The 13,060-nt window shown below is 42.1% G+C and overlaps 1 protein-coding gene across 1 annotated transcript in view; it reads left to right on the forward strand.

The window, feature by feature from the left end:
• LOC122775605 (contactin-associated protein-like 4) overlaps positions 1-13,060 on the forward strand; it is an 88,140-nt gene that overhangs the window by 13,322 nt on the left and 61,758 nt on the right. The window contains 1 exon segment of the mRNA XM_044035635.1: positions 10,114-10,224. Within this exon segment, the coding sequence (XP_043891570.1) occupies positions 10,114-10,224 (111 nt within the window).

Raw genomic sequence — 13,060 nt, forward strand, 5'->3', positions numbered from 1 at the left:
TACAGTATAAACCTCACTGCGACTGCTGTGCATTTTTCATGAAGCCAGGGCTGCGTGACCACATCTCTGCAGCCCGACGCTCACATATTCTGCAGCCGCAGCTAATGAGGAGAAGCAGGGCCGGTCGGTTTGTATTAGAGAGAAGGAGAGCGCTGAGTCAGTGGCCATTAAAGACAGAAGGGTGAGGGTGAATTTCAACACAACAAGACAGAGCTAAATCAGAGGTATGCACTTTGAGGTGAAACAGAAGTGGAGGGAGGGTGAGCGACGCGAGGGTGAGGAAGAAGAGGCAAGAAGCGGGGAAGGGAGAGCAATATGAAATGATGTGTTTTATGAAAAACCTGCAGGGGACACCTTCTGCTGCCTTTTCCTCTTTTATCCCTCACTGACCTCTTGCTTTATGTGTCTGTGGACCACCATCTGCTCTCTGGACGCGTTGCCCTCATCTTTGACATGATTTGACTTCACAAGACAAGAGGAGGCAGAAGGAGGAGGAGGAGGAGGAAGATGACGGAGAGGGCAGCAGGTGTGAGATAAGACACGACGGAGCCAAAATGAGGAGAGGAAAAGGGTGATGTTAGAGAGGAGCGCATGAAAGGATCAGCGGAGGTGAAGAGAGGAACAGGAGCTAGAAATGAAGATAGTGGAGGGATTGGAATAGTTTTGCTTGGGGAAGTTTGCAGCTTTCCTCGCGTCTCCTTCTCCCGCAGTATCGTTCCGAACCGACTCCTACAATTTCACCCCCTGCTGGCTTTTGAGTGTGTGTTTTCATGTTCTGCTCTCTCGTCTGCAGAGCCCTGCAAGCCGTGGCTTTGTGCAAGACTGCACTGATATGAATATTAAACTCTGTCCAAAAAAAAAAAAAGGGACTCTGGTGATACTTGAAATTATTGAAGTATAGCTTCTCTCATATGGGATTTTCCTCTGTGCCACATGATGTCTCTCTATCAAGCTCTGTAATTCAAGGGCTGCCTGTCTGTCTGTTTGATGTCATGGCAACAGTAAGTGTCGCTTCAATGTGTCACTGTGCCACACGTGATGCTGGATTTCCTGCAGCAATTGGGTTTAGTGGCTCATGAGTTAACGTGTGACCAATATCGTTCATTGATTTAAATGGTGATGTTCAGCTCGCTCAGACATTTTTATTTCAACAAATAGAGCTGCAACTAAGGATTATTTTCAGAATCAGTTGTCGTGGTCTCTCTCGATTGTTTGGTCCATAAAAAGTTTTTCCCAAACCTCGTGTTGGTTGTGTTTACCCACAATGCCCTGCGTTGTAATCCACTTACTGCATTTGTGTCACTTGAAGGGAATTATGAGCTATATGTTTTTAGGCGGAGCAGAGTTTGCTTTTTTGGTGCTCTGGACTTTACCAGCAAAAGAACTAGGGTTCGATTAAGAAAGACCTGGTGTGAACGCACACTTTTACAAAAGTCAGTCATCATCTAACCACTTTATCCTCCACCAGAGGGTCGCGGGGGGTGCTGTGCCAATCTCAGCTACATCGGGCGATAGGCGGGGTACACCCTGGACAGTTCGCCAGTCCATCGCAGGGCCACACACAGATAGAGACAAACAACCATTCACTCTCACACTCACTCCTACGGTCAATTTAGAGTGTCCAATTTACCTAATCCCCACATTGCATGTTTTTGGACTGTGGGAGGAAGCCGGAGTACCCGGAGAGAACCCACGCACACACGGGGAGAACATGCAAACTCCATGCAGAAAGGCCCTTGTTCCAACTGGGGCTCGAACCCGGGTCTTCTCGCTGCAAGGCGAGAGTGCTAACCACTACACCACCGTGTGACCCTTTTACAAAAGTAACATTCCCAAAAACCTGTCACGTCAGCATTGTCATCACAACAGCGGACTGTCACTCTCTCCACACTGATGCAGATGAATAGTCCGCATCAGTGTGACGTTGACAACTTGAAGCCATCAACCAGATGTTGCTACAGCCTCCGTGTTTGCACCTAATGCGACGCAGTTTGTCGAATCTCTCGTGTGTGACGCACTGCAGAATTTTTGTTTTTTGAAGTGAAGGAGTAGCTTTATCTCTGAAACAACACTCATATCGGTTTATTCTTGTTCATCTCCGTGCACCCTGGAATGCGTAATGAAAAAAAAGCGGGCAACAATACACTTCGACTAATGAATTGGAAATGCAATTTGCTTGAATGAAATCATATTTTAATTTTAAATTCTTGCACATTATCATTCTAGCAACTGAATCAGAGTGTTATTTGGTCTCCCGTGTCCTATTTAATTTAATGTGCCACTTTTGCTAAGCTTTGTGAATGACACAAACAAATCGCATTTTTTTTATATATATGTAGATGTGTTGATATTTTCAATTAAGCGGAAATTGATTAGAATCATTTACAGCATTAGCGCAGCTGGTGGAGTAGACGTTGCTGTGTGAGAGAGATCTCTCCCCGGAGCCATCAGCGTGACTGATGTAGCCTGTGGCATTTCCCTTGAAAATCTGCATCATTTGGGAATCATAAGTCAAAGCTAATGTTTTGGGCCTCGCGTGTTTAAACTCGACGCAGGCAGTTTAAAGATGAAGGGACTTTAAAAGCTCTCCCACACACCACTGCTCTGTTCAGTGAGGGATGACTGGATGACTGGTGTGTGCGTTACGTCGCTCGTTGTCCGCGTGTATGTGTGCATTAATCTGCATTTTTTAAACCACCTTATCCTGAAAGGTCTTTTCACGCCCAAGGAGAAAAGCTAATATTCAACTTCATCTCTCCAGAGGCTGATTTTCTGCTGAAAATGAAGAACTATTTTAAGAAGTGACTTTATTGCGCTGTCAAAAAAAAAATTTGACCAAGTTTATCTTAGTCCATAAAAGTCAGGGGAAGTAGTTTGTGTTGAGGGGACTGCTCAGGGTTTTTGAAGCACGGTTGTATGAAGTATTTATACCGAGTCAGTGTCATGCACGCCGTGTGTTCACTGTGCTGAGAAGCAGCTCAGTGAAATCATGGCAGGATAAAGAAATAATTAGCCTCAAAAGATGGACAGAAGTCCCACAGACTTACGTTTCAAACTGTTGCCCCTGGTGAATAATTGTTGCTTCCAACCGAGCAGATTTGTAAAATGCTTCCATTTCTCAAATGTTTGTCACTTTCTTCACACGAAGATGTTCAAAACCCAGAATTTACCGATTTTTTTCCAGGAGGAGAAATTGATATTTCATTTTGAAGACATTTAATCGTCATGATTAAGACTGACTTGGAACATTTTCACGATCCACCTCTGGCCGTGTTTTGTAATCATAGCTGCATAATCCTGCCTCTAAACTGTGCAGATTGAGATTGCTATTGATATGAAACCTGTTTGGAAACTGCACCAATGTGTTACGATGCCACGCGAGGTGTTAGCAGAAGCCCAAAAGCAGACACAAAAACTTAATCGAAAAGTCTTTCATTTCAAAATAAAAGTGTCACAGTTCAAACGACAGGAAGACAAAAACAACCTGGCAAACACTGGTGAGCGAGTCCAGGCTTTTAAACAGGAACGGGCGAGTGAGTGGCAATCAGTGTCATCTGCAGCAGGTGAGTTGGAGGGACACCAGGTAAAGGGGTTTCTCCGGCCAGCCTGCAGGGAAAAAGGCAAGCAGACACACCCACTCATGCAGACACACCCACTCATGCAGACAGGGGGAAAACAGACTAAAGACAGTCATATAATAGGAGGGGAAAGGGGGAGAGGAAACAGGAGGAGAGACATTTTAAGCCGATTTCCAACACTGTGGTTTGTTTTGGTATAGAATTGAACTTGATACTAAAAAAAAAAAAAAAGGATTAAATGTCAAAATGGGGGCCTTTCCTGCATGGAGTTTGCATGATCTTCCCGTGTGTAAATTGATGTGAAATGTTCATACAACACATGTTCATGCATTTAGCTTTAGAGGTGTTAGGGCCATCTGTATTTGCGTTGGATAGCCAGGTTTCTCCTTCTTCTCTTCTTCTCACCCTCATCAAATTTGGCAACGTCCCAACAATACGGTCTTTAAATTTATATTTAAATTGCTTTTCTTTGGAACCCACTCAACCTGTTTTAATAACAGGATAAAACTGGGAACAAAACGGTGAAATTGTTTTTCGGAAATGCTCCTAAAATATATAAATCATCCATCCAGTGTCGATTAGTGCAGAATATACCAGTATAAAGAAAAACAGCATTAATGACTGGATGGTGTTTGTATTTGAAGTCTCAGCGCGGCTGATCAGATCCTGTGCTATTAAATATGTGTCAAAGCAATGCTAAGCAAAGCAGGAGAGGAAAGCTCCTGCCATGTCCTTATCTTCAGGGTATTCGCTAGCACAGTGCACTGCTCTGCATTTCAATTAATCAATTAACAAGTTGGGCCACAGGCAGCTTTACAACAGATACTGGCTCCTGTTGAATAATTCAGAAGCTTTAATCTGCTTTTCTATCTGTTATGGCCAGAATATAAATCTAGCATAGAGCATGAGGTAGATATAAAGTTGATTTAAGTCGCTTTATGATGGCAAAGATAATGAATTAAACTCTATTTTTTAATATATATATGAAAACGCAGGCTTATTCTACAGACACAATTATAATTCATAAATATAGATTTAATTCATGAACACAAACACGTATTTCATTTCAATTATTAAAGCGTTATTTTTCTGGCACATCACATTAGAAGAGATGTGAATCTCTTCTGCAGTTGAGACCGAGACCTCGTCGATGCACGAGCATGAGAACGTTCCGTATTTGTATGAAACAGATGAAATAAAAGAGGCCACCCTTAGATGTGCTGTGCACTTCATCCTCACACAGACTCATGCTGTGATTCAATACAATACTTGTCTTTAAAAAGAACTCAAAGAAGTTGTAAACTATGAACCACTCATTGCGTGAGTTCCACCGCTCTAATCCGTCATCGTTGACTCCGTCTGTGTTGCTCTGCGGGTAGAGGTTGTGCAGATTAATACAGTTTCCATTGATGTTTCTTCTGCTCGAGGGTGATTGCTGTGACTGGATGAATCATTCCGCTCAGGTCTGAACTCTGTGTGTTTGTGTGGCTCATAGAGCTCTGAGGTGCGGGAGCCTCAGTTCACTGCTGTTTGTTGGGCTGATGGATGGAGCTCATCAGTATTCAGGGTCTCCGGTGCGGACACTTTGTAATTCAGCAGAACAGTAAAGAAGTGGACAATGCAGGTGAATAAGCTGTGGCCTTCCTCCTTGTCCCTCATGTACTGCCAGTATTCGTCCACTTTTCATGTCATGGGTGATGAATCATGCTCGACAGACACCTAGATTCTCTGCTTTTAATGTTTTGAGACTTTTCTTTCTGCTGTTCGGTGAATGATAAATGGGATGGATAACAAGACTAGAACACAAGCTGTAATTCTATGTCCACAACTTTTCATTTAATTTAAATGTTTACATTTTCTATTTATATTTTACTTTATTATTTTCTTTTATATTTTGAATGTATTCTGATACTTAACTTTCATTCTACTTTATTTCTAGTTGTATACTTTGATTTTAATCATTTATACTGATTTCTATGTTCGGATGTCTGGAGCAACTGTGGCAAATTGAATTTCCCTGTGGGATAAAGAGTGTATTCCGATTCTGATTCTGATTGAAGAATAGAATATAAGCAGTAGAATTCACTTCTGAAACTTTTCATGGGAGCGATTTCCCAGGATCTGATTCACTTCCTGTGTGCAGTGGCAGGATGTTGCTTAGCGACACAAGATCTAAAACACGCCTGTACCGAGAAACATAGAAAGTAAAAGGTATACACTACAGTTTTAAAATGTATCTTGACCAAATCCCCTTATGAGACGTTGATGTCGATCGAGAGAAACATGAGGTGTGTTTGTTTTGGAGCGTTTATCGCCTTGAACGTGGCCCCACAGCTTTGCAGGGTCAGTGTTGAGCTTCAGTCCAAACAGAATCCAACACGTAGCTCCGTTTTCGCTCTTTGTGTTTGTGTTTTTTCCGCTGCTCCCGCCGTCAGACGTCCACTCCTAAAAACCCAGCTCCCACTGAGGCAAACTGGACCCCCCGTGGTTTTTAAACTCTGCTGACACTTCTGTGTGTCACCACAGCACGGCTGCACTCTCACTACACATTCTCACCTCGGGGATTACAGCACTCTGCGCCGTAGAGCGCTGCCTCTCATTTCCTCTCTTCACTCGACTAATTCACCTGCTTTTCATGCTGATTGCTCACTCAACATCCACACGAGCGAGTGTCTGTCAGTCCAAAGGCCTGCAGGGAGAAATATCCCAGTTGGAGCTGGAGGTCTTCTCTTCACAACCAATTTAAAAACAATAAAGTTATACATGAGCAGTATGGAGCTCAATCCAATGCGATATAGAAAAACTATAAAGTTTCTGATGACTGTAACCCTTTGAACACAGAGCGTTTTGGCTGCTTTTTCCATTACTATGTTAAAACGTACAATAGAGGCTATAAGCATGTGCAATATAGAGTGTCTTATATCCTTTTTTAGCACAACCTAGGCAATCGGATGGAATGTATTTGTCATTTTCACCAACTATATAAACAGATCTGAGCAAAATGCACTCAAAATGTTTTAAATCGGATTGAATTTAGTGAAAATTGGAAACACGTCACAGTTCAGAGTTCATTCGGCTCGTTTTGGTGAACAAAAAGAAAAGAAAAAACGGTCTAAATATGTCTATTTTCTATCATTGCTACTTCACTACATACAATGAATGATAACTTTGACTCAACAACACAACAAGAAGACGAAAGAACGCGCTTTTTAAAGCCTGAATATGTGACCTATAAACAGGATGTCCATATAAGGAGTTGTGTATTATTCCCATGGCAATTTACCACGGGTGCACCTGTGGCACAGGTCCGTGCCACGTGAGCACTTAACTAAGGGTAAAATTCTGACTTCATTCCAGATCATTTCATTATAACAGCGATTGAGTGTCACTTAACTTAATATTCACACACACACACACACAGCCCCACGGCAATATCACATTAAAAAGCAACAGCAGCAACATCTGCTTTATGTTACTGTTGTCCTTACATTAAAATACACAAGCCATCAAAGGACAATATGAAATATGAAGTGACAGCGGCGTTGGGCAACCATTAAAAATGATGAGCGATAACACAAACCACTTAAATAAAACATAAAACTGTCATTAAACTGTTTCAATGGAGTTTTATTTCACTGTAAAAAAAAAAAGTGGAATCATAAGATGAGTCTCTGATTGATCTCGAGAGGCAGATGTTGATATGAAGCTCGCCGATGTTGACAGAGTAATCGAAGCTCGAGCCTCGTCGAGTTGAGATCAGGCGTCAGCGTGAATCACAGTAATTGGCTCGCGTCTGAGTGATGTAGAACAACATCCATTAACAGAGACGCTTCAAATGTAGCCAGTGTTCATTTGGCTTCACAGCTTAAAGTTTGAAATCCTTCATGTTTATTGAGCTGATGTTCGTGTGTGTGTGTGAAAGAGAGGGAGATATAATGACACTGAGACCGGTCAGACCACAGAGAATCTCACAAAACAAACAGATCAATTCTAGTGTGATTTTTGTCGTTTTGTCGTGCGAGGTTTTGAAACATGACCCACTCCGACCTCGCTCGGCACACTGAGCTGTTTCTGGAGACCCGTCTGGGAGCGGGATACTTGATCTACATCACAGCACACAGGATCTGTTGATCGTGTGACAAGACCACAGTGAAGCAGCTGCTCCTGTGTCCCCACAAGTCAAAAATACTGATTTTCTCTATGTCTCTTTGGTGCAGGAGAGTGAGTGGTTTACAAATGTTTTCAGGGACAAAAGGGGATTTAATTAGGGCTATCCGTTTGGTGATATATCATCGTGCAATATGACATCGTGTGATTAACGGCGCTTACTCAAACCCGTTTTAACGGCGTCAAACTTTTTTTTTTTCATGCTGTTGCAACAACTAGTAACGTTAGAAAAACTACAACACCTCGACGCACTCCCCACATCCAAATAATGATGTATGCAGTGTTACCAACCAAGCTGGCAGACCCCCAAACCATAGTAGGGAGACCTCCGAAGACCGCTTGCTCCTTTAGCTCGGATTAGCTCATTACGGCAACAATACATTAAATAACTAAAGAGGAATAACTCAAAATATGCAGGCTGACAGAGATATTGTCTTAATAAAAAAAAAACATTTGCACAAAGCACGTCGATCCACTGTTCTATGTTGATAAATAAAAAATAATGGGACAAAAAGAAATCAAGGGACATTTAGAATAGATAAAAATGTGCGATTAATCGTGAGTTAACGATGACATAATGTGATTAATCGCGTCTTATCATATCATGAGGTACCTTGATTCCCACCCCTATAGGGTGAAATGTTGAAATAAAGCAGGAAACAGTCATAGAATTTATGAGGTGAAACCTTTTCTTACGTGCCTAAAATCTGATAGCAGGTCTCCTGCATGGCAGCAGCAGCAGTGGTCGTAAGTGTTGATAATGTGGTAAAGGCAAAGAGTCAAGCTCTTGCAGAAATGTGTGTCATAATATGCATGTCCATGGAGAGAACTAAAAACGAGCTCCAATACTGGTCATTATGGCCGTATGTGTAATATATAATAGGTAATTGCAGTCATTTGTCCTTAAACCATTAAAGTGTGGTAAAGGTTTCCTCTGATTCACGCTCATCGGTATTCGGCCTTTATGAGTCATTCATCTCCACAACCTGACATACTTACAACTTTCACACCATCCATTAATCAAACAGGACGTTATTACCTTAGCTTTTACAGCTGAAAGTCCACTTTACACCAATGATTTCATTCCATTGAAGACATGGCGGGAATGATGACGTAGCTGTGTTTTTGTTTTTGCTGAAGATGAAAAGCATCGGTGAGTTTCTTCGGTCCTGAAAGCCTCAGAAGATCATTTCAAGACATGAAGATTCATCTTGTAACATCAGTGAACTGTTATCATGCTTGAGCCAGGGAATCACCCATGTTCTGCTGCGTCTAATCTCCTCAGTAAGAGCTCTGCCCCCCTGGAGAAGAGTTTGGATGTCTATCAGTCGCCTTTATGATTCGTGAATTTCTCGTAATGAGGGGATGTTTTTGAATCGACCTGCTGTTGTGAACTCTCTGCAGCTCACTGAGGGACTCAAACAGTCAAAACGCCTGTTTTTTTCTTTGCTGCGGGTTAATGATAAAAGCCCACCTTTCTCTACCCACTCAATAGAGTCCATCAAGGTTAAAACAATGTTAAACTCCCACCACATCACTTCTGATATTCTGCCATTGCATCGCATCTGTTCAGCCATGTCCACTCTACTGACAAAGCTGCTGCAACCTCAGCCTTATTTTTCATTTAATCTGGAAAAAAGTGAGACAGAAAGGGCTGAAATATAAATGATTCATGTTTTGTCATGAATAAATTATGACATATTTAATGGGTGTTAGCTTGTGGAATAATAAGTTAAAGTGATTTTGTTGCATTTCTCCAGTGATGTCTTTTGACCAACACCTTCGCCGCTGTGTTACCCATTGTATCGAAAAAGCAACCTGAGCTCTGAGCAGGGGCCAAATTCAATTACTGCAGGCAAGTCCAAAGGCAGCTCGGCCCTGGGGACTTAATTTCATGTGGACCATGGTGTCTTATTGATTATTGATTTTTTTTATTTTTTTAAAAAAAAGGTCTAATATGTCACTGAAAATCAAATATCTTTAGTTTTACCACTCAAGAGGGCACTTCAGTGGCACCGTGTACTCAAACCTTCTGGTCGACCATGATTTCATTGTTAGACTGTTTTTGTGGATTTGGACTTTAAGTTGAAGTCTATTCTCTTGTATCTTGTTATTTTTTGCCGTTTTATTTCGAGCGTCTCCTGTTTTCCCTTGTGATCGTCGGATGAGTTTCACCTGTGTTCAATGACCCCTGTTCTGTGCTGTTATATTCAGTTTCCAGTTCCTGCTCCCATGTGTTCTGCTTTATTTGTTACAGTTACCAAACTGGGACTTTGAGTTCCAAAACCACATTTTTAATTTGACTTAAAGTGAATATATTAGGTGTAAAACTTTAACACTTTGTCTCCTTTTTGTGATTGGTTGACAGATGTGTGCGACAGAGCGCTGGTGTCCAATCTGCCGCCGTCATCCTTCAGGAGCTCGTCCCAGCTGTCCATCAGCCATGCGCCGGGTTTCGCCAAACTCAACAGGAGAGATGGTGAGAAAAGGATTTCTGCTGCTGTTGAATTCTAAACAGAGGGATGTGACTGTAGGCTGCACAGGACCTTTAGAAGTTTAGGTGCTTCACGTTTTCTTACTGTTACCAAAGTGACGTGTGCTTCTTCGGCACAACTGGATCTGAAGAATCCCGTTACGTGGTAGCAGAGTTTAGAACCCAGATGTGGACACAGACCAGGGGGCCAATGAGCATCTAGTCTGGTCAACATAGAGGTCAAAACTACTATTTAGTAGCCGGTGGGCAATAAAAGATATTCATTATGATATTAGACAGAATTGCAAAGTAAAAGTGCTTGTTTTGATATACAATGATTCACAATAAAAACATATTTATGATGCACAAAAACAGAGAATTCACAAAAATGGGGAAAATGAAGGGCTGGGCATGGTTTGACCTTGAGGGCAAGGTCCACGGGACAGAGATCAGAAATGGCACGGCAGGTGACCGAGTCCAGGGAGACAGGGTCCAGAGAGCAGAGCAGCCAGGTCTAAATTCTGAAGGACAACCCACAGAGTGCTACGATCCGGCCGCGTGGATGTGGCCGGCCTGAGCTTAAGAAGCCAGGCAGGTGATTGCAGGATTGGATGCAGCTGGTGGAGTTTGCTCTCCAGCACACCTGAAACAATCAGCACACAGAGGAGGGGGAGGGGCAAGAGAGGCACGCTGGGGAAAAGGCAAGAACTCATCATTAGAGGGAGCAGGGGCAGAATATCACCATAGTACAATATACTATGGTGTACTGATATTAAAAACAATGTTATTAGTTTATATTATATATTATATGCAGATTCAGTGCTGTATTTTGTGATGAAAGCAGTCAAAATGCACTAATAACGTATCAATGCACAGAACAGGTTTCTGTTGCATGAACCTGTTTAATATTCTAATCAGGAGAGACATTAATTCAAATATTTGCTGCACATAGTGTGGGGAGAAAGCTGAACACAGCTCTGCTGGTGGCACAGCTATTTAAAGGTCTTGACTACACAACAACAACATGTGCAGGGAATCAAATCATTTTTAGGTTTTGGTAACGCAAAAGTACTTTTCTCAGAAAGTCATGCTGTAATATACTGGAACTTTAATTTCAGTTGGAGTAGTCTTAAGTTAATTAAGTTCATTGTAAAATGTAAAATGATAAATTGACCGTAGGTGTGATGCATGGACTGGCGACCTGTCCAGGGACTACTCCGCCGTTAAGTGGAGATGTAAATGCCGCAGACTATCTAACGGCTGAGGTTTCACCGCGTCATTTTCTCAAATCCTCCTCTTGCTGTTGGCAGAACAGGAAAAGCGTCACATTTTTGCTTAGGAGAGAAGGTTTTATCTGCAACAAGCACAAACCATCCCAGCTGTTTGCCGAGGAAATCGATGAATGAATAAATCTCAGCATCTTGTCTTCACCTCCTGCTGCTGTTGCTAATACTCTGCCTCCTCCTGTTGTTCTCAGACGACTGAGAGCGGAGTGTCCTTCTCTCTCTGCTAATCCTTTTAGTAAACCAGCAGATTAGCAGAGCTACACAATCCATATTTCCCGTAATCACAATGGACAGTTTTCAAACTCTGGGCAACACAAAGGTTGCGGTATTGTGCCGTGACATCACATTACATTGGAGTGGACACTGTTTGCTAGTTTGTGTCTTATTGTAAGTCATGACTTGATATTGAACAAGAGCTCTGGTTATAAAAATGTGGAAGTAATTAAACTTAAACTTGGCTGAAGATTAGTTTTTTCTCTCACGGGAAGTAAGAATGTATTCTAAAGCCACCAGGGGGCGACTCTGATCATTTTCCTGTGGAGTTCATGGTCTCAATTGTTTTGTTTTTTTTCCATTGGTACATAATATTGATTTAGTAAATTACGTTCCAGTTTAAAAGGAACAAATGCTACACACAAGTGTTGATCAAAGAGACCAAAAAGGAGCTCAAAGGATGTTCAAAGTGAAAACAATGACATGAAGATGGAAAACATCTCAATTTTCTTCAAGTAATCACAAGAATAAATTGCTGCGATCACTCACTTGTAAGTACCGACACATCATGTAAATGAACTGCATTATACTGTAATGTTCCTGGACATGGTCACATAATGTGATGGTGCTTAATATAAACACAAGCTGTAATGTGTCACACACGTCTCAGCGTTGATGGATGTGTTGACATCTGGTGCAATGCACACATTTATATTTAACGGGTGATAATATAATAAGGATAGTTTGAAAAATGAGAAAAAAGCTGATATCTACTGTATATGTTGATTCAACATTTCCTGCAGCAGCAGCAGCAGCAGTGACCCATTAGCTCCTCTGTCTGTTTGACATGTTATCACGCTGCTGAAATTACCAACCAGGCTGACTATTCTAATGCAAATGATGAGCTCTGTAACAGTCAGTCTGTAACCTGTCTCACCTCTCTCCCAGTCTGTAACTATACCTGTTCACTTTTCTCTACCTGCCCCTCCTCCTCCTCCCGTCTGGCCTTCTCTTTTTCTGCCTCTGCCTCTTGGTTTTACTCGTGCCTCTCTCTTTGTCTGTTCCCGTCTATCCTCAGTACTTGTCAGGTGGAATAACGGTGCATTATTAATGACTCAGAAGTCCTTTCTTTATTTCTCCATCTATCTGCTCCTTATAGTGAAGCCTCCATCCACAGCGGCCTCACGTCAAGCTTGGCCTCCCAACGGTAAAGAAGAAAGACAGCTGTACAGCCTGAATGGCTTTCCTCTCCACTTGTTACATGTAGTCTATACACGAGCTGCGCCGCTGTAATACGATGGAGACAAATTGGTTTGGGTTCAGGTATCAGAGTCCTCACAGGT

The sequence above is a fragment of the Solea senegalensis genome, linkage group LG1 (assembly GCF_019176455.1).
Source record: "Solea senegalensis isolate Sse05_10M linkage group LG1, IFAPA_SoseM_1, whole genome shotgun sequence".
NCBI classification, from domain to species: domain Eukaryota; kingdom Metazoa; phylum Chordata; class Actinopteri; order Pleuronectiformes; family Soleidae; genus Solea; species Solea senegalensis.